The sequence below is a fragment of the Platalea leucorodia genome (assembly GCF_965183815.1).
Source record: "Platalea leucorodia genome assembly, chromosome: 5".
In the NCBI taxonomy this organism is placed as follows: domain Eukaryota; kingdom Metazoa; phylum Chordata; class Aves; order Pelecaniformes; family Threskiornithidae; genus Platalea; species Platalea leucorodia.
This window is the reverse complement of record NC_138827.1, coordinates 18,017,167-18,037,524: the sequence shown is the minus strand read 5'-3', so window position 1 is coordinate 18,037,524 and position 20,358 is coordinate 18,017,167. Positions and strand designations below refer to the sequence as shown.

Genomic DNA, 20,358 nt, shown 5'->3' with positions numbered 1-20,358 from the left:
GAAGGAGTTTGAGTGCTACTGGCTCTGGACTGTGAACTAGCAAGGTACTCAGTTTTGTTTCTAAGGCACATGCAAACAAGTTGGTAACACCAGGCTCCTAACTTGAAGCTCAGGAGACTCCACTGCCACTCCGGAGGGAAGAGCCAGTCCCTAATTCCTGGGCCTATGCGTTGCAGAGCAGCACCCCAATAACGCACCAACCCTCCTGCCTTCACACAGCTTCAGAAATGCAGCAGCGACTGTGCTCTTCCCTGAGCTGCGGTCCTGCCTCTCCATTGAAATCATGCTGACAACCACCCGCATTGCCCCAGATACCCTCATCTCCCGCTGACTTTCTCACCAGTAGCAAGCTAAATTATTCATAATAGCAGCAGTTATTCTGAATAGCACAGTCCGTACACAACTGTGGGATTTGCACAGAGACCATGGATGCACAGGGTTGGATTACTTCAGTCAAGTACACAGCACAGACTGCATGTAAAGGACATTGGCAAGGGCTGTCAAGGACGATCATACAGTAGGATGAACCCTTCTGGAGAGCAGCCAAGCCTGAGATCAAGCCTGATCCCAGAAAGTGGGCAGCCACGTGCCCCAGCGAGAGGAGCAGCCCTCCAGGCAGCACGTTAAATCTGCTGAGCCTACAGGAGGTATTAGGCAATTCCCTCCTGTGCGGGGAATTTGGGAGCTGGCATGGGGCTTCTGCTGCTCCGGGCCCTCTCCTCCCCGCACTCTTACCGTTGGAGAAGTTGACGATCCCCTCTTCCACCACCAAGGTGGGCATCGCCCCGCTGCCCTGCAACATCGACACCACCTTGTCATGGGAGCAGTTCCTGCGGGGCACAGGAGAGCCCGGGTCAGAGCTGCCAGGCTGCCCGCACAGGCAGCACTGAGGGCAGCAGCTCGAGGGAGAGCAGCGGTGAAACGGAGCTTGCAGCTGGCTTTGTTTATCTTGCAGAAAGCCTCATCTTGCTGCTCAGAACCAGGCAGTGTTGGGCCCCGCTGCAATTCCCCTGGACTCTTGATCTGTGCTTGGCTTTATCTGTGCTGCTCAGAAAAGAGCCTCCCCAAGCGAAGCGTGAATCACCCCCTGTGACCGGGCTCTCTGCTGTACCTGCAGCACGGAATAACCACAGGGCATGCCTGCGAGCACCCTGCGGAGCTGTTGCAGCAAATGGAGCCAGCGTTACTTTAAGCTAAGCTCAGACTCAGAAGATGAACTTTCCATTTAAATGATACAGTGCTGTGGGTCTCTCCTTGCCTGTCCTAATTCTGCATGAAAAGAAAATGCAAGATGGATGTAAAGTGCATTTTTGTAGGCAAAAAAAAAAAAATCTTGGAATGTCCTTTGAGAAGGGTACGGGCTGACCTGGGACAATGCCTGCCAAAACATGGGCTCAGGACAATCTCCAACTCTGTCTCCTCTATTTTCTGGCAATGCCGCATCAGCCAACAGTTTGCTGTATCAGCTGAAATGTGAGAACCTGAGCACTGACAGAAGCAGCATCAGATGTTTAACCTTTAAATATTCATCACTTTCTCTTATTGTGTAGCCTCTTCTAACCCTTTGTTCTTGCTTTCTGTGCAGAAAGACCAACCCAAGGAAACACGGGCTGCTGCCACTGTGCCAGCAAGGTGCACACTCAGCTCTGGTTTGATTGCTTTTGTTGTGTGCAAATAATATATAGAAGAATTAACTTCTGGGTGGAAAAGCGATTGCCCATGTGGTTTTAAACTTATGATCCCATTCTGGGAGTGATTCGTGGGCTGACTGGTGCTCTGTTCCTTTCAAAAGCAGAACCCCAGGTGTTTAACTTGTACAACTTAACTCACAGTGGCTCGAATCAGGGTCTGCCAGTGGGTTGCAGTTAGGACACCAATTATATATAGTGTCATGCATTATACATGGTTATTTGCACAGAGAAGTCACAGGAGGAGCAGGGATGGAAACAAAATACTACTCCTAGAGCCAGTTTTTGTAAAAGAATAGTAAAGGAGATGCCCGTATGGGGCAAAACCCCTCGTGCACCTCTGTAGACAGCTCTCAAGCACGACCAGCTCTCGTTTCTTTTGCATAAGAGGGAATAAGTGAACAAGCATGTGCTTGGCCACCTACCACTCGCCGGGACCCCCTGGCACAGGTCTTCTAAAGAGCCTCTTACCTCATGTCCAGACCATTGAGGAACAGGATCCGGTCTCCAGCTTTGAGAGCAGCCTTCTCAGCCGGGCTCCCTAAATGCACAGGGAATGAGAGGGGCTTTAGCTGGTGGGCCCCTGCTTACAGGGATGGGGTCCCAGCTCTCTGGCTGCTCTGTGCCCAGGGACACCCCCCAGGGCAGGGCATCCACTGCAGCTGGATTATCTGGGTGGGCTGGGGCTGTTCACTGGGCGCAGCGATGCCAGTGCCCAGCTTGCACTGGAAGTGCAGGTGTGATTTTGGGCTATTCACCGAACACAGACGTTTTCCACCTTGCAAAAGAGGGAATGCATGAAGCCAAACTAAATCGTACCAAAGACACTAATTATTCAACTCGGGGGACTCCATCACTGAGCTTTGTAAAAGTCCCTTTTGCTATTTTCTAGCAAACAGCAGGCCCTTAAAATTTCAAGTTCAGACCAGAGATAAATAAGTATCTTTGAATCTTGTGGCTAAAGGTTTTCTTACCTGGCAGAACAGACTCAATCCATACTGGGGCATGGCCGCGTAGCGTGAAGCCAAAGCTTCTGTTGCCTTTATAAACTCGCACAGTTCTGCAGGTGAAAAAAAGCAAATGTGAAATCAGAGCCCAACAAATATTTGGTTCTTGTTTCCTTTCCCAGCCCCACCAAAGCCCCGTTAGCCCAGGTATCCCCCGAGTGCCCAAGCCCTCAATGCTCGCTGTGTCCCTGCAAGGTGCCCTTTGATACCAAAGTGTCTTTCAAAGGGGACTGCCCAGACATGCCCTGCCTGTAGGGAGAGGGGATGGAGGGAAGGTATGTGCAGGTTTGGTGGCCCCAGATGGCCACAGTGCAGCTGCCTGTCCTGCCAGCATTGCTAGCTTCTCCTGCCTGTGCTGGGGAGCAGAGGCAGTGAGCCAGCTTAGGGTGGTGGGCTGGGGAGTGATCCGGGGGTGCTACAAATGGCCCAGACAAAACCTTAGGGAGGGCTGGGGGGATCCGGATGCTCTGGAGGCAGGCAGAGATGCCACTGTTTTAGGGGCAGAGCCCCTGAGCATGGCCTCTTGCTCTGCATTAATTACCAAATTCATAGAACCACTGTCCAGTCCTTCAAATCCAATGTGTTTTTAAAGTGGAACATGGGATATGGTTTGTATATTACACAGAATAAGAGAGACAATGTGTTCTAGGGGACAAAGGCTGATGAGAGAGAAATTAAATTCAGCTAGGAAATTTTGGAAGGAGCATTAGGAAATCTCTCTGCTGGGAGGCTGATTAGAGCTGGGAGTTGTTCCCCGCAGGGAGCTGGGGGAAGGCAACATCACCGAGATCATTTACAACCAGAAAACCTGTTGTAGGGACCGATCCTACACTGGCAGGGAGGGAGACTGTGCTGGAACTGGATTTTGGATAAGTCACATGAAAAATTATCCTGGCAGGAGGGTGTGCTGCAGCCAAACACCCTGGAGATACCAGCTGGAGGCAGGGAAATAGCTCGGGATGTCCCTGTGGCAGCGCAGCCCCTCCCGGGAGGATTCCCCAGCCATGCTGGCAGACCAAATCCTGCTCTCCTGTTCATGGGACGGGGCTGGAAATGGAGCAGGAGCCACCACCAGCATGGCAGGGCTGCTGAGGTCTGGCCATATGGGCAACGGGAAATGGGTTAATCCTCTGTGCACCAGGGATTGTCCTTCTTGCCTCCCGCGGCTGAGGCCTCGCACCCAGACACCCACCGGGGCACGGCAGGACGATACAGCCTGCTCTGCGCCTGGGTGCCCTGCATCCCACTGGCACAGCCGGGTGCTCGGCATCCCACCAGCACGTCCAGGTACCCGCATCCTGCTGGCACGGCCATGCACCCTGCAGCCCATCCAGCACAGGAGCCGCCATCCCTTGCAGCCTGCAAGTGGCATCTCAGCTCCTCATGTGGCTTGTCCCAGCCAGCCCTGCAAGAGCAAGGGGGCAGAAAGGGTGGCCCGGAGCTGGGACAAGGGGTGCAAATGTGCCCAGCCTTCAAGAGGGAGAGGTCTTTGCTCATCCTCATCCCAGGAGGATTTCACCCACTCTGCACACCAAAGACATCTCCTTTCCTAGTGCCTTCCCCCTGTTTCCCTGGCATCCCTGCCATTCACGCCAAATCAAACACTGCCACCGTGAACTCCAGGGTGTCCAGGAGAGGTGTTACCTGCGGGCAGCCCCCGAGGCCACATTGCTGCTGATGAGCGAAGTGGTTTTCCGCAGGCTTTTGCTGGCCTCCTCGTGGCTGCGGGGCACAGAGCTGGCACGGGTGGAGACGAGGAGCCGCTCCTGGTGGTCCTCGCTCCGGCTGCGCCGCAGCCGATTGCTGTGCTGCTCGCTCTTGGAGCGGCAGAGCTTGCTGATCAGGCTCTGCGACACCACCTCGTCAAACCGCTGCCGGTGCTTCTTGGGGATGAAAATCCTGGAAAAATGAGACAAGGGAGGGGAGTGAGAAGCGGGGCTGGAGTGGCCACGGCCCAGAGCTCTGGATCTAGCCATACCTGGAAAGGAAAGATCAGAGCAGCCCCAGCCCCTCCTGCGCTCTTGGCCTCAGTCCTCCCCAGAGTTGCAAATGCCAGGTTGAGGGATGCTGGGGACACCAGGGACACTGGCTGCATCCCTTGCCCTGTCCTGTGCATGGTTTCATTGGGGCGAGGAGGTCAGGCCCCTCCACAGTGCAGTGCTCGCAGAGACTGATTCAAACAGCTCAGTTCCTCCTCACGCATCCCATCCCGGACCCCTTCAGCTGCCGGTCCTGGTACGCCGATGACGAGGTTCAACTCGAGTCCCAGATTAATTGCTTCCCTCCATGCCAACAGCCAGGGAGCCAGATGGGCAGGGAAGAACCCTTGTCCCCACGGTGCCCATCCTGTTATGACCCCACTCCTTGCTGCGTGGTACCCACGGCCAGGGGTCCCAATGCACAAGTGCCCCCCATGTTGCCCATGCCAAACCGCCTCCTCCAGACCTGCTTCTTCCCGAGCACATTGTGGGACCCCCAAAATATTGGTCCCCATCTCCTGCCCCAGCCCCTCTGCTGGGAGCCCTGGACTCCACTCTCCTGGGCTCCAGCCTTGGCTTCTGCCACCCCCCAGCTCCCACCACAGCCAGGTAGGAGCCTTGCACCCCTTGGGAGATGCTGGTCCTGCGGGGGTGGGGATGGGCACAGTGATGCTGGAGGCAAGGGGACACCGCTGGGAACTTGCTCCATTTCAGGTCACCTCCCCTCTGCCCGGTAGGAGCTGCTCTGCCAGCACCCAAGTGACCTTTGTGCCCCCCACAAGGACTCCCCAGGACCCTCAGGGGATGCACAGCGAGCACAAAGCGGGATCCCAGGAGGGAGCAGGGAGAGTGCCTCTGCACCGCTCCCACCCCAGCCAGGGCTTCACCCTTGTAACACGGGGAAATGCTTTTTCATTTCCTTTTCCTTCTGCCATCGCAACAGTGAGACGCTGACACCCCGCTCACCTATTCTGCCCTCCCATTTGCACATCTGAGGGCTTCTGGACGAGCTGTTATCTCTGTGTGTTTCTATAGCAACTCTTCCCTGGACCCGTGCAGGGCTGCCTGTCGCAGCTGCATTTGCTCGTTAGACAATACCATCTTGTGAGGTTCATTAGTGCTCTTCACCTCGTGGTGGATGAGAACGCGCTCCCTACATTAACACAAACTCCGACACTTGCGGCAGAGGAGGGATGTGAGCATCACTTCCAAGCCACCCGGGGAGCACATCTCCCACGGGGGCACTAACTGGGCCAAACTCGCAGCTGGCGTCAGAGGATCCAGAGAAACTTGTTCCGAGGGGCTGCACCTTCCTGCCACCAGCACGACATGGCTGTGATGATGGCTGGCTGCTAACGAAGCACAGCTGGAAAGGCTAGGGCTGGCAGGAGGCTCCCGCGGGTGTCCCCTGTCCATCAGGCAACTTTGCCAAAGGAACCCGAAAGCCTGGGTGAAGCTAGAGGAGAAGGAGGAGGAGGCTTCAAATCCCAAATCTACCGGGACCAGGATATCTCTATTTCCCCCCGACAAAAGGCAGAACTCCTCAAAATAAGAGCTGATGCTCACGCTGAGTAGGAGCAGACAGATCGCAAGCCATCCCGAGGCTGACATATGCTCATGCAAAGCATTTGGTGATAATTTAAAATAAGTAACACATTGGTACAATTCACAGTCAATTTGTGATTAAGCAGCAACTAGAAAAGAGTGAAATCACGCTAATAAATAGTTCACCCAGCTGTAAGCAGGTTCCTGCGGGAATGCAGGCTGCCGCAGCCCCATGGCAGGGGAGGACACGGCACAACGGCAGCAAGTCCCAGCAGGACCCCACGCCTCTGCCCTGGGAAAAGTCCGGGTTCCATGCAGGCAAAACGAGCACGCTCCCATTTAAGTTGGCCAAATTAAATTGGCCCTGCTCATTCCAGCAGGGCTGTCCCACTTTGCACTGCTGCTACTTTGCCTGCGGGCTGACAAACATCAGGGTTGAGGAGCAAAGTACAGCTAGCTCAATAACCAGGCACAAGGACATGCTTTAAGGGTTTCACCATGAATTGACTCAGTCCTAGAAGTAAACGGTGTCTTAGCAAGGAGAGGAGCTAAGTGACTGGTAAAAATAATCCTGTTAAAGCATGCAAAATAGTTTCCTTCTGCAAAACCCTTTGAGAGACTTTGCAGTGTGGCCTTGGGGAGCCTGGGATGGCCCTGTGCTGCTGGGGGCTGGATCTCCTGAGCTCCCCGATGCCCTGTGGTTCAGCGGGTGCTGGCCTCCGAACTGTGTGTGCTCAGGTCTGATCCTTAATGAGGGACCCACCAAAGGCAGCACTTGGGGTGTCATTAGACAGCATCGATACCTCAGCCTGTCCTCTGCTCCAGTGCAGTGCTGCCTGTGCAGCATGCACCAGCAGTGGCACCAGCACCAGCACAGGGCAGATGGTGCCCAGTGCTTAGCAGGAAACCACGGCTATTTCTGCAGCACCCTGCCATCCCGTGGGACAAGCCCAGCTTTGCCTGTCTGCAGGGAGCACGATGCGCCCACCCTGTTTGCAGAGGTCAGCCTGGGACCAGGGGCAGACCCGCTGTCCCAGCAGCCCCACAGGCTGCACATGGCTGTGGGAGGGCTTGGGAGCCGTGCAGCTCTCGGCTGCCTTCAGACCTCATGCCTTCAGCTTCCTCTTCCTCCTCTTTGCATGCTCCAGGTCAGCCCTGGCTCTGTTTCCTGTTGGAGAGGGTATGGGAAAGGTGTTCCCAGCCCTGGGCGCTGCAGCCCTGTGCCCGCTCCCTGGCCCCAGTGCACTAACCCTCCTCTGCAGTGGTGTCAGCACACGCTCTTCAGAAGGATTCAGCCTGCTCAAACACATGAATGCTAATTCAGGGCATTTTCCAGGCCAGGAGAGGCCCCAGAGGCTGCAAGCTGCTTCACCTTCACTCCCTCTCCGAAGCAGCCCAGCCAGGAGTCCCTGCTCTGGGGCTCACTTCGGCAGAGGCTGTTTAGCACATCTCGGTCTTTGTCACACTCGCTGATTTTAAAACTCCCAGGCGGGTCACTTGCAGCTCACCTCTGAGCAGACAGTCCCATTTCTGCAGCCTGCACTCACTGAGAGCTGCCTCCCCCACCAGCCCAGCACCGTGGAGAACCACCTTTCACAAGGGCGCATATGTCCTGTGATGGGCACTGAGCTTGCCCGAACGGTTCCACCCTGTGCTGGGTGCTGAGACTCGCCGGTGCAGGATGCCTCCCCTCGAGTCGGGCAGCAGCAGTGGCTCCAGCCCCGTCGGGAGCAGGTGAAAGCAGCCCCAAGTTTCTCAGAGCTTGAGCTCAGCCGGGGCCAGGAGTGAGGGGTCCCCAGCCCTTGCTCCATCACAGCCCCTGCAGCACTCCCAAGCTCCTGTCCTCACTGCCCATCCCTTTGCTGGACTATAGTCATGGAGACAAAGCAAGCCAGATGTGCTTTGGTGGACAAAGCAGACCCAGATGTGCTCTTCCCGCCTCATCCCAGCCACCCACCTCCAATTTTTCATCTGAGCTTTGCTCGGCTCCCCCCGACCCTTGTGCCGCTGCTGCGGTGGGCGCAGGTTGGCAGCAGGGCCACACCAGCACTGGGAGGCAGGGTCCCCGCAGCTCAGAGGCAGGAGAGACGTCGCGGGGACGTCTGCCAGGGTGTGAGGCATTCCCAGGACATCCAACGCCATGCATGCCGCGCGGAGGAGCAGAGCAGAGAGACATACCGAAAATGCCGAGAGAAACTCCGGTCCTTTCCCATTTGTCAGGATGCAGTGGGAACAAAAGGGAGATGCTTCAGATCCTCATGCAGCTGAGTCTCAGCCTCGGCTCACGCCCACGACGCGGCCGGATCCAACAACCAAACCGTGCGCCAGCCGGTGCCCCCCTGCCACTTGGCACCCCCGCGGTGCACAGGGACCGCGGCCAGATGGGCCAGCTCGCCAGAAAACTTCACCTGGGCAGAGTCCCTGCCTCCCTTCGCCCTCGCCTCCCCACCACGCTCTCAGTCCCGGGCAGAGGTTTACCATCTACCGAGTGCCTCCTTTTTTTATCAATTTGGCTTTAGAGCCTGCTCTGCCCTCCCTGCTCCAGCTCTGCCCCAGCTCGCAGCGATGAAGCCTCTCGCTTTCCCTAAAAACTGCAGTCGCTGTAATTTCCAGCTGGAACGATCTCGTAACAGAAAGGAGGCCACGGCTCCGCCGAACTCCAGGGGGATGCCTCCCTAGTGCTAATTAGTTGACTTCTAAAGTGCTTCTGTTTAAATTACATGCCTCTGTAATGGGTGAGAAACCTTAAAGGCAGACGGCATCGGGGGCGGGTGCATGGCTGCTGGGCGCACAGGCAGAGCTGCCCAGGGTGGACCAGGACCAGGACCAGGACCAGGACCAGGACCACAGTCATGGGCCCAAACCTTTCCCCAAGCCGCAGAGCATCATTTACCCCCAGGGTAACACAGCAGTGACTTGCATTAGGGATAGAAGATTTAAAAAAAATCTTTAATTTAAATAACGCCATCTTTAAACATAGCACTCGTGTGATGAAGAGGATGTGAAGCCTTCCAGAGCTGCCAACATCAGATACAATCTCCAGGTAGTTAAGGAAGGAAAAATGAAAAATGTATAGTTTAGCTCCAAAACAACTAGCAAAGACCTGACCTTGAGTCTGTCGGTTGTGCAGAAAAACACATCCCAGGGTGGATTAAAATACTGAGCTACACTTGGATTATGTCTGAACTGTGCTGTGCAAACAGCTACCAGTCTGGAAAAGCACTTCTGCCCCAACAGCGTGCTGCAATGCTAAAATTCACACGCTTTCGGGAGAGAAAACTCATGTACTGCTTCACCCACGTAACAGGACTTCTGCTTATGAACCTGCACAGATTTTCTCAAACCTAATCTCCCTGTTACCCCGGTATGCATAGGTAGGGGTGCCGGCAGCCCTGCACTGGCCTCCAGCCCCAGCAGCACCAACAGCCACGGGCGGATGCGGCGTCTCCAAACCCCTGTGCACAAGCAGGACTCGCTCCAGCCCAGCAGCAAGCACAGATCTGCGATTTTCACAGGGGCTGTTATCCTGTTATCCCCGGTAATGGGAGGCTCAGTAATCACTCATCAGGCTGCAGATGTTTTGCAGATGTGACCGTTGTTATCATTAAATAGGGAATGAAGGTGCTTTTCCACCTGGGAGCGCAGATGAGGTGGGATGCAATGGCCATGCACTGGGGCCGGGAGCCCCTCGCAGCCCTTCCCCGGCCATCCCACTTTTGGCTGCGGACAGCCCAAAACCCCCAGCCCCACACGGCAGCTTTTGGGGAGGGTGACCCTCTCCTGACACATCCCTGCACCAGCTCCAGTAACGACTGATGCGTTATCTGCTGGTAAGAGCCTCCCTGGAGCAGCGTTGCAGCCCGTGCCCGGCTGGGGGTCACCTTCCCCATCCGCAGCTGAGCGCCGGTGCCCTGGGGTGCTCATGCCTCTCCCGAAAACAGTGTCAGCTGCTGGGGACACAGAGACCTTCAAAGAAACCCCCAGAAATGCTTTCTCTGCAGCTTCCATCCTGCCCAGCATCGCCCGGCGTATATTGGGGATGGTGGCCAGGTCGGTGGGTGCAAACGGCTGCTCGATGCAACCCCGGCCTCACGGGACCCTGCCAGCCACTGCACCGGGGAGATGCAGGGCCACCAGCAGCTCCCACACACCCTGTGCCCCGTGCCAGCACCCCACGCTGCCCCATGGCACAGGGAGTTTTGTCACCCCCCTGGCTTTTCGGAGCCGCAGAGAGCAGTCACCTCCACCAAGGCACTGCTCACAACCTGCTTTCTGCTGGGAACACCAGGACAAATGCAGCTTTCCTTGTTTTCTTTAAGATACTGGAAAACACTCGGACCAAGTAACCACTTCCCAAAATAAAAGTTACAAATCGGTGGTGGTGTGCAAGCGGGACAGACTAATATAATCTGCATTACAGCTGTAGTTCGATTTGTCAAAAGAAATTAATATCTCCTAACAGGAGATTTTACACCGAGGCATTTTGGTCATGACCTATTTGAACTCAGCAGGTAGAAAAGGAACTCCGCTCCCAATTGTTTTCACCACTGGCACATTTTTTTCCTGCTGCCCTAATTCCCGTTCCTGGGCAGTTGACCATATGTCCGGCTATCAGATTAGGGATTTTTTAAAATGGAGGCAAACAAGAGCTGCTTTTCCTCCATTATCGTCCTGCCATCCGTGCGGTTTCACAGCGTGTCTGCCCGGACCGCAGGCAGGAGGACAGTGTCCCCTTGCAGCTTGAAGTGCTGCATCAGGCAGCAGCCAGAGCGACGCAGGTTCAGGGGGGTGACCCGGGCTGCAAGCCGCATCGGCACTCGAGAGAGCCAGGAAGCTCCCCCCAACCTTGGAGGAGCGGGTACATGGAGGGGGGGACAAGCCGGGAAGCAGCACAATCCATAATATATAAATCCTGATGGCTAAAATGAAATTTCTTATCCAGAGACAGTCACAGATGGCTGGAGTATTTTAATACGGGAACATGCCAAGCGATTTTATTGCCATGAAAAACAAGCTGAGACAAATAGATTGTGTTTGGAGCATTATTAAAATGAACTCGGTAGAATTTCTCCCATAATAAGGGAACCCCCGATGGGCAGCGATTTTATCTTTGTCAGAGATCAAAAGTGACTGCAATCAAAGCAGCGCTCGCCTCGGCCCAGCCACCGTGGGCCAGCAGCTTCAGCTGCACGCCTTGGTTTTCCCCCAGGAGCAGAGGCTGGTCGGGAAGCAAGCGGACTGTAACCAACGCAGCGAAGTAACAAACTACCCCTAACTATTCTCCCTGCAGCAGAGTGAAGCACAACGTGACTTAAAGGGGATCCATGACAACATATAGCAGTCTGAACAGCCCGAGAGTTATCGTCTAATGAATTAATACGGCTGGATGTGCTCCGGAGCACACACGCATCCTGCTATTTAAATCCAGGTTAATGGGACGATGTCCGTGTAAGCATCAATGCCGGTGTTTTATGCACCAGCTTTTGTAACACCACAGGTCAGTGGGGAGGAGAGGATCTGCATTTCCATCGCTCCCCAATTCTACTGCAAACAGATGTTTCAAAGCTAAACACCGCTGCCGGGAGCTGGTGCAATGCTGGCACAGGCACCGCCAGTGCTGCTGCCAGCACAGGGGAAACGCACGGTGCAAAGGGAGACAGCCACCAGTACACGGTGGTGTGCAAATGCTAAACCCCTGTACAACGCAGGTGAGGATCCCACCTGTACCGCTTGGCTCAGAGGGTGACTTTGGCCCCCAGAGTCCGAGGAAAAGCCGACGGCCGCTGCGACGGCACTGCAGACCACTTGGGTGCAGAGCCGGCGCCGTTCCTCTGCTGGAATCGCAGCTCTGCCCTGGTTTGAAAACAGCTCAGAAATAAGAGCAGTGCCAAGAGGCGCACGCCCCTGGGACCCCGACCTGCCCGAAATAACCCGTTCCCCTCCCCACACCGGTGCGAGATGCACACAGCCCCTGCACACACGCTTGGCACAGCCACGGGGAGCAGAGGAGATAAACCCTGCGGCTCCACTGGGACTAGACCCAGGCTTTGGCATTTGCAGGTGATGGAATAACACAAAATAAGAGATTTCCCTCTCCCCCAGCAGAGCTGTGATGCCCGCAGAGTCCCTGATGAGAGCAGCTCTGATGCAATACGGATGCTAAGAGTTAATTAACTTTTAGCACATCTCATTTTTGCTGTGCCAGGGGTTGCTAGATTCGAGAATTAAGCTGCTTTAAACCCATTCCCCTCCCAGCCCCCTCAGCTCCCAGGAAAAGTCCGTTCTTACTCACCCGAGACAGCTCATCTTTGCCCCTCGCTGCCGTATTTCATCATTCTTGAGCAGAACTACAATTGTGCACTTTACTACACACCAGCCATATGGGCAGGGGATGGGAGCAGGGAGGAACCGGCGCAGCACGTGCGTTATCCCTGCTATCCACAACCAAACGGATGAAGAAAATGTCAGCAAATTAAAATCTGCAGGAGCTTAATTCTGGGCAAATGGGATGAAATCCATTTGAGCTAAAAAGAAAAAAAAAAAAAACACCAACACTGGAAAAAGCCCAGCCTGAGGACAGATGGGAGGAGAAGAGGTGCCTGCAGCCCCCGGTCGATCTATGTGCTGAGCCGGGGGATCTTGGGTTACGCTGCACCGCAGCACCTTGCAGGGAGCACGTTAAACCCCGGGGGGAGCCTGGGGAGGGGACAGGCAGGGGAGGGAGGACAGCTGGCAGCAGCAGCGCCCGAAAATAAATACAGCTGGTGCAGAGAGAAGATCCAATCAGGCCAGCGCTAGGGTCAGCGACGGGGACATACTGGCCGCCTGGCTCTGCATGGCGGGGGCCACGCAGTCACCGACAGTGGGCCACCGCCACGCACCCGACAGCAGGGCTCAGCCAGCCTGCTGGGGCCTGGGGCTACCAGTGAGGTGAGTGTTGGGGACCTTTGCTGGCATCACCCCCAGCATTGTATCCAGCATCCCTCCCCAGTCCCTGGCCCATGGGCACCACCATCACCAGAGGGAAGGGGCTCGTCCCAGCCCCTCTGAGGGCTCCTCTCAGCAAGCTTTGCAGGGCAGGAGGCACGGGCGAGCTCATGGTGTGTTGGTGTGCGGGACTGCGCCCCGCGTCTCGGGTGGAAGCAGTCTCTGAGGACAGGGGAGCCAGGCATGGCCTCGCAGGGACACCTGGGCTGGCCAATGGGTACCCGCATGGTCCCAAGCCTGTCCTCGCACAGCTCCACATACCCACAGGGTGTTCCCGCAGGACGAGCCCCAGGATGCTCACTCGGTCAGCTCAGAATGGCTCTGCTTGCCCGAATTGCACCAACACACGCCGCTGCCTAGGGGTGGCTGCCCTGCGCCCCAAGGACGGTGAGACAGCCACACCAGCACCCCACCCTTGGAGCCAGCGCCGGAGCCAGGACCCCTCCTTGCATGAATCCCCTGCACAGCTCTTCCCCAGTCCCAGGGTGCCAGACGAGGCACAGACCCCTCCTCAGCCAGTGACGGACCAAACCAGCTCGAGCTGTGCAGAAATCACCCACATGCATTCACAGCACTCCCTAAATCCAGAGCACCTGGGAGCTGCTCACCACCTTTCAGTGAGTTGTTAAAAGCATTAAAAGCTCTTGCTCGGCAGCAAACCCATTGGATGGGAGACCCCAGGATAAGTGGCTCATATCATGCACGGCAGCGCGCACAGAGCTGCCCCCACCTCCCCAGCACCCCTGCAGCTGGGAAACCTGCTCTCCAAAGCACCTTTTTTTTATTTTCTTGACTTCATTTCATTAAGATTAGACAGTAAATCTTTTCCCTAAGCTAAATATTTCATTTCCATTGAACCAAGATTAGCTGCCTGATTTACGGCGCCTCCTGCCCCGGCGTTAACCTTTCGCATGGGGGCACAGGGCGGCTGCGGGTTTGACGGCATTACTGGGGGGCTGTAACAAGGCGCTGCCCCACGGCATCGCAGGGCTGGGCATGGGGCGAGTTCTGCACCGTGCGGCGCGGACGGCAGCACCGGGTCCAGCCACGCTGTCCTCCGCTGGGACAGGGACACCCTGAGGGGAGCCTGCTGTGCCCCCTGCAGAGGGGCTTGGGTCCAGAGGAAAATTTAGACACTTATTCAAATACTCTCTGTAGGGAAAAAAAAAAATCTCGTCTAATTCCCCAGGGATGAAGACAAAAGGGCTCACCGAGGTGTTCAAGGCATTTCCATGGATCTTTTTGGAGAAAAGATTTTTTTCTGAATTGTGGGTGGTGGGGTTTTTTTGATTGGGACTAGTTTGGGGTGATGACTCAGGCAGGGCTCGGTGCCATCCGTCCCTGTCCCCAGCCCCAGCCATTTGCAGGTCGGGTCCCCCCAGGACGTTCAGGGGGACCAGGACAGCCTGGACATGGGCACCTGGACAAGGCATCTGCCAGGGAGGTGACGGCCCCCTCCGCACCCCAGCTCTGCAGGGGTCTATGCCAGTCCCCGCTCAGGTGGGGGGGTCCAGAGGGGCTCCAGGTGGCCCACACACAGCCAGGGCAGAGCAGGGGGATGCTGTGTGGCAAGGGCCACTGACCCATCCTCCCCGCCGCTGGATTGCAGCAGGCACAGTGGAGACCCCGGCACGGGGACGTTGTTATGGTAACTGTAATAACTTGCAATTCCACTGATTAAAGCAGGAATTGGAAAGCTGGGCCCGGAGCGGGGCCAGATGGAGACCTGATTCCCTAATGGCCATCGTCTCAGCCTGGCCGTAATCCCCACCACGTGTCCATGCACCGGCACCGGCACCATCCCACAGTGCTGGCCCACGCTGCAAGAAGAACAGCAGACCCGCGGCACGGCCGCTCTGCTGGGGGCTCAAGAGGTGCGGGGAACCCTGAGCCCAGCAGAGCATTGCCAGAGCATCCTGGGATGAGTGACTGCAGCCCCAGCCACCCCAGGGTGCTGTGGGCAGTGCTGACCTGGAGGCAGCCCATGGCCCCAACAGAGACCTCCCCCCCCCAAGACACCACTGCTGCTGGAGCTGCTGGCAGCGCTGGCTGACCCCTGACCCGCCACCAGCTCTTGCCTTGCTGAGCTTGGTTTATTTTCTGGCCAGGCTCTTGGAGAATCACCAGCCAGTCTGCAGCTAACCCCATCTCCCTTCAAAGCAATGGCCAGAAACAGGAGCCACGTCCCATGCTGCAGGTGGAGGCAGTGGCTCTGAGGGGCTGGTGACCACCGCTCCTTGCATGTGGATGGCCAGCTTTTGGTGCAGTGGTGGCTAGTGGGCAGGTGCAGGTCCCCCTGTGCCACCCTGGGCAGGACGGCCACGCAGGCTGGTGGGCATAGGAATGCCGGGCTGAGACCCCACCAAGCTCAGCTCAGCTGCCCCTTGGAAAGGGGGTTGGCATCTTCCCCACAGGAACCTCCTGACCCGTGCCTGCACCGCTCAGCCCTGCACGCTCGTCACCGACAGGCAGATGGATGCTCGTGGTTTAAATGACCAGCATGGAGGTTGCTGACACTCTGTACCTGATGTTGTCAATCAGATGCTGGTGAGACTCCTGGGTGAGAACCATGCAGAGGGCGTATGCCAAGTACTCCACCTTCCGCTCTGCGGCGTACTGCTTCAGGACGGTGAACACCTTCTCCTTGACCTCCGGCTGGTCACCAAGGATGTCATCCACCTGCAGCATGGGCACCAGAAAAGAAGAGGGAAGGGGCATTGAGCAGCAGAGCAGTTAACCGTGCATACGGAGGCACTGACGGTGCACAAAACATGTCCGTCTAGTTGCAGCATCTGGTCAGCCAACGAGGAGGGAACCCATGCAGGGAAGAAAGAGAAACTTCAGACATCGGCCCATCACACAGCACCCCGGGGCCTCGCACACGTCCTTGGTATCGCTAGTCTGTGTGTTATAAACATTGCACCGGAACAGCGGTGTGACCCCAAACCCCGAAACTCTGCTTGGGCTGCGACCTGGCAGATCAGTCTGGAGTCTACCTGGCAGAGGACACCACAATGGGCTTTTGGAGGTATTCAAGCCTCTAATCATGCCCTGATCCTGCCAGGTGGCACTGTCCTGCCATTAACTCCGGGAGGCTGCAGGGAAGTGCGGACAAGGAGCGCGACCACGAGCACCAGCCCTGGAAAGCATCAGCAGCTCCCAGCCACTGTCCTGTCCTGTCCTGTCCACCTGTGACAGCCATGACAGGCAGAGTAATTAGCTAATTACCATCCAGCCAATTATCCTGCATGGGATCCTCCTTATTAGCCTCTTCCCAGGCTAGGAGGCTGTCCCTTCCCCTGGGGTTGTGCTGGACAGTGGGTGCTGCTGCCGCCGCCTTGTGTGCAGCCTGGCTGGGTGCAGCAAATATGTGCAGGATGCAGAAGGCTCCTTGTGACCACCCTGCAGTCCCTCCATGCATTGAGTTTTCTTATGAGGTGATGGTTTTGTGCTGACAGCAGGTTTAACTGCTTCCCTCCAGCTCTGCGAGCGCAGGGGGAAGCAGCAGCAGTGAGGGGAGGGGAACCCCTTGCCCTTCCCCAGTGCATGTGTGTGCACCCCTGTGGCAGCACTGCGAGGGAGCTGGCAGGCATCGCCTGGCAAAGCCGGCTGGGAGATGCCCTTGCCCAGGGAAGGGGCAGAGCTTTTCCTCCAGGCACTTGTCCCACTTGGCAGCTCCCTGGGGAGGGCCATTGCAGGCACTGCGACCCCCAGCACAACCCTCCAGGTGCTGCTGGGTTTGCGCAGCCGCCATGCAAGCTCTGTGGGGGCTCCTGGCAGCAGCAGCTCTTCAAGGTTACCGAATCTGGGGCAGCCAAGGCAGCTGCATCCCCTGGGCAGACTTGCATGCTTTTCAGTCCCAAGGTCCAGCACAGAAATGACAAAGACCATGGTGTTTGGGGTGGGCTGAATCCAAGGGTGCTGCTGTTAAATTTGTGCCTGAGCTGAGGCTGAAGGGCTTGGTGAGTGAGAACGGGGGGCTGCTGCGACCCCTCATGTTGGTGCAGTCCCCAGTGTATCCCCAAGCGCGCAGGGGACAAGAGGAGATGTTGACCTGGAACGGAGATCGTGAGCACCTCCAGCACTTTCTGGTGATGCCCCCAGGCTGCCGGGACGCTCGGCTGGCACATCCCGGCTCCAGCCCTGGCCCTGCTGCCACTAATGCTGCCACCGATCTGTCTGCCAGGTGAGCGCAATTCAAACAGGGGCTCTGCCGAACAAATGAGGGTGGGAAAAGCCTCCCTACCTCAGGCTTGCGAGTGACCTGTGTGCAGTGCAGGCATGAAATGCAAGCCACCGGCACCCTCCGACCTTCCAGCCTTGTGGCGGGTGGGCAGGAGTACCCGAGTGCTCACGGCACCAGCAGCACCTACCAGAGCCAAGCTCCCAGGTAACCGAGGGGGTAAAGCACCCCACTGGGTTTTATTATTTTCTGTATCATGTTAAAAAATGGAGCCACTTAAAACATCTGTGCCATTAACTCCCTGTAGAGAGGTGTTTGCCAGCCAAGCTGTGCTCCTGCGCCCAGAAGCCAGCGACACACATGCTCCGCAAACCTGCTTCTGCCCAGGCTCGCTGGGGCCGTCATGGGTGGCTTTGCTGGGCAGGGAAGGGAGGTGGCAGAGGTGCTGCTGTGGGCGCTCATGGCATTGCAACCAGCTTGCTCTCTTCAAAAGTACTCTGCTGTGATCATCCAAGAAACATTTACACGGTTTAATGGAGGCAGCATGGAACAACCTTTCATCCTCTTGTTAATCTCCTGTAATCAGCAGGTATCTGTTTCACATGCAATGCTCTACCTTATGAATCCAAACCTCAGTGCATATTTGTGAATCTTTAATGTAAAAGCTGACTGAGGGGATTCGGCTGATACCCACGAATCTCTTTATGAATGTCTTGTTCCTTTATTAGCACGGGATCAAAAAACCACAAGCCTGGTTATTTTCATAACAGTATTTTAAAAGGTTACTTTGAAATGGAAATTAGAAAGATTAAAAAAACAACCATGATCAAATTTATAATTAGCACAAGGCGATGTGTTTGGTAAACTACCCACTAGGCAGCCTTCAGGAACACAATGAAGATGTAATCACATCCATGTTTTCCCTTTGCAGTGAAATAGGAGCTAAAATGTCTGCAGAATGACATGCTCAAACTTTGAAGGGACGTCCAGACGCCCAGGAGGGAGCGATCTGCCCCCATGCATTTCCACACACTCTTGTAGTGCAAAGGAATAAGTACTTGGGGTCATCCCCCAGAGAATCTCCAAGCTCTTTGCAGCATCTGTCTGTTCTCCCAGTGATTATCAGACCCTTTTCTTGGGCACTGAAGCCCCCAGTCTGCACCCCAGCTCAGTGACCAAACCAGAAGCATCCCCTCTTCCGAGAGCACTACAAAGGCTGAATGTGGGGGTCTCCAAACCGCTCAGTGCAGGGGGTGCCCACAGCCCCAGCTGCTCGCCCCATGCCCTCGCCTTACCTTTCTGCTGAATTCCTGCGCTTTCTGCTTCCTCTCTTGGCGCACGGTGTCGGCGCTGGGAACGGGGTCCCGCGTGCCAGCCCCTCGCTGTGGCCGCAGCAGCCCCAGCCGCAGGGACCGCCCGTGGCAGGACCCCACCAGGGCGGCTGCCGCCTCCTGCAGCATCACCGGCATCCCGTTGACTTCCAGCACGTAATCCCCTGGCTCGATCCCACAGGCAGCAGCAGGCGAATCTGGGCTGATGCTGGCCACTTGCGGGGGGCTGCTGCTCGCCAGCTCGAAGCCGAAGCATCCCTGGGGACCAGGGGGAATGTCAGCGTGCTGCAGGCGGGAGACCACCCCGATGCTGGGGGGCACGTTGCTGCAGCGCCTGGCCAGCCCGAGCAGTGCCTCACAGCCCAGGGAGGAGACGGGCTGCCCCTCGATCTCCAGCACCTCATCGCCCGGCCGCAGCCCTGCCGCTGCTGCGCTGCTGCCCTCCTGCACCCAGAGGATGTAGCATGGACCAGTCCCGCTTATCTTGAACCCGAAGGCCTCAGGCCAGCCCTGGTTGGTTGCTGGCATGGCTGCAACTGGAAAAGAAGGAGGGGAAAAAAAAGGAGTTGTGGTGTGTTTTCCATCCTTAATGTTAGCTCCTGTTGATGCCACGTGGATCCCATCAGGTGTGCAGGCTCTAATCTGTGCTGTGTCCCCCCCAACATGGGGAAGAAATGCCCCAACAGGGACAGTTTTCCTCTATATATTCCCTAAAAATGGCTTTTATTTTTCTATTGTCAGGCTGCTGGCAATGACACTGCCATCAGCAGTGAGGAAGCTGAGTTGGCTGGAAAGGTCAGGGCTACACCTTGCACCCGGACCGTGGCCTCGCGCAGCCCTTGTCTCACCCATCGGTGGCACCTAACCTCCCTCTCCCAGGGAAGTGTGTTTAGGCACCTGCTGATATTTATTTGTCTAGCAAAATGATTATTTCATTTCCCTGGCATGTCATGTTAATGAACAGATCATCCAATGACTTAAGACAGCCTTATTTTAACTAACTCTTCTCAATACTCAATATTTTAGCAGTTTGCAACTGCAAAATTACTGCAAATTCATTAGAATTTGCCAGATCCTCTCAGCTCTCCTGGGAGTATTTCTTTGTGCCCTCCATGTCCCATGTATAGCATTAACTTGATCACAGCATCTTGAAATAAAAAGATGAGGATTTTCAAAAGGACTTGTCTGTGGCTCATTTGAAGGGTTAGGACCGGCTCCATGGATGCTCAAGGAGAAATCGGGCACATCAGCCCTAAACATCTGCAGAAGCCATCTTTGCCCAAGGTAAATCAGACCAGCTGATCTAGGCAGCTCACTTGGATGCCCTTTCGACACCACTGATGTGTAGCTGCCTGCATTGTCCACTGACGCTTGCTAAAATAATTTGCATGCAGATTTTCTCTTCATTTGATCTTAGCTGTCTAAGACGCTTTACACTCCCATGTTTATTCCATCTGTGCTACTTAACACACATTAAGCACTTACAAAAATGAATCACAGACTATTTTACCTGGGCAAATTATCTTACAGAGACTACAAGGACTCAGAATCGCTCAAGAAAACATCCTCACGAACGCACCTTGAGTTTTGTGCTCTTTGGATCAAAAAGTCTCAAACACAGGCACAGAGGCACCCAGC

The 20,358-nt window shown here is 55.8% G+C and overlaps 1 protein-coding gene across 1 annotated transcript in view; it reads right to left on the bottom strand.

The window, feature by feature from the left end:
- Positions 1–19,254, bottom strand: part of GRID2IP (Grid2 interacting protein) — a gene marked incomplete at its 3' end in the record, with an annotated part of 39,577 nt that extends 20,323 nt beyond the window's left edge. Inside the window, exons 1-6 of the mRNA XM_082314493.1 lie at positions 18,685–19,254; positions 15,731–15,885; positions 4,340–4,594; positions 2,663–2,748; positions 2,160–2,229; positions 736–830 (exon numbers count right to left, since the gene is read on the bottom strand). Coding sequence (XP_082170619.1) covers positions 736–830; positions 2,160–2,229; positions 2,663–2,748; positions 4,340–4,594; positions 15,731–15,885; positions 18,685–19,248 — 1,225 coding nt within the window. The 5' untranslated portion in view covers positions 19,249–19,254. The remainder of the gene's footprint in view (positions 1–735; positions 831–2,159; positions 2,230–2,662; positions 2,749–4,339; positions 4,595–15,730; positions 15,886–18,684) is intronic.
- Between the last annotated feature and the right edge of the window lie 1,104 nt (positions 19,255–20,358).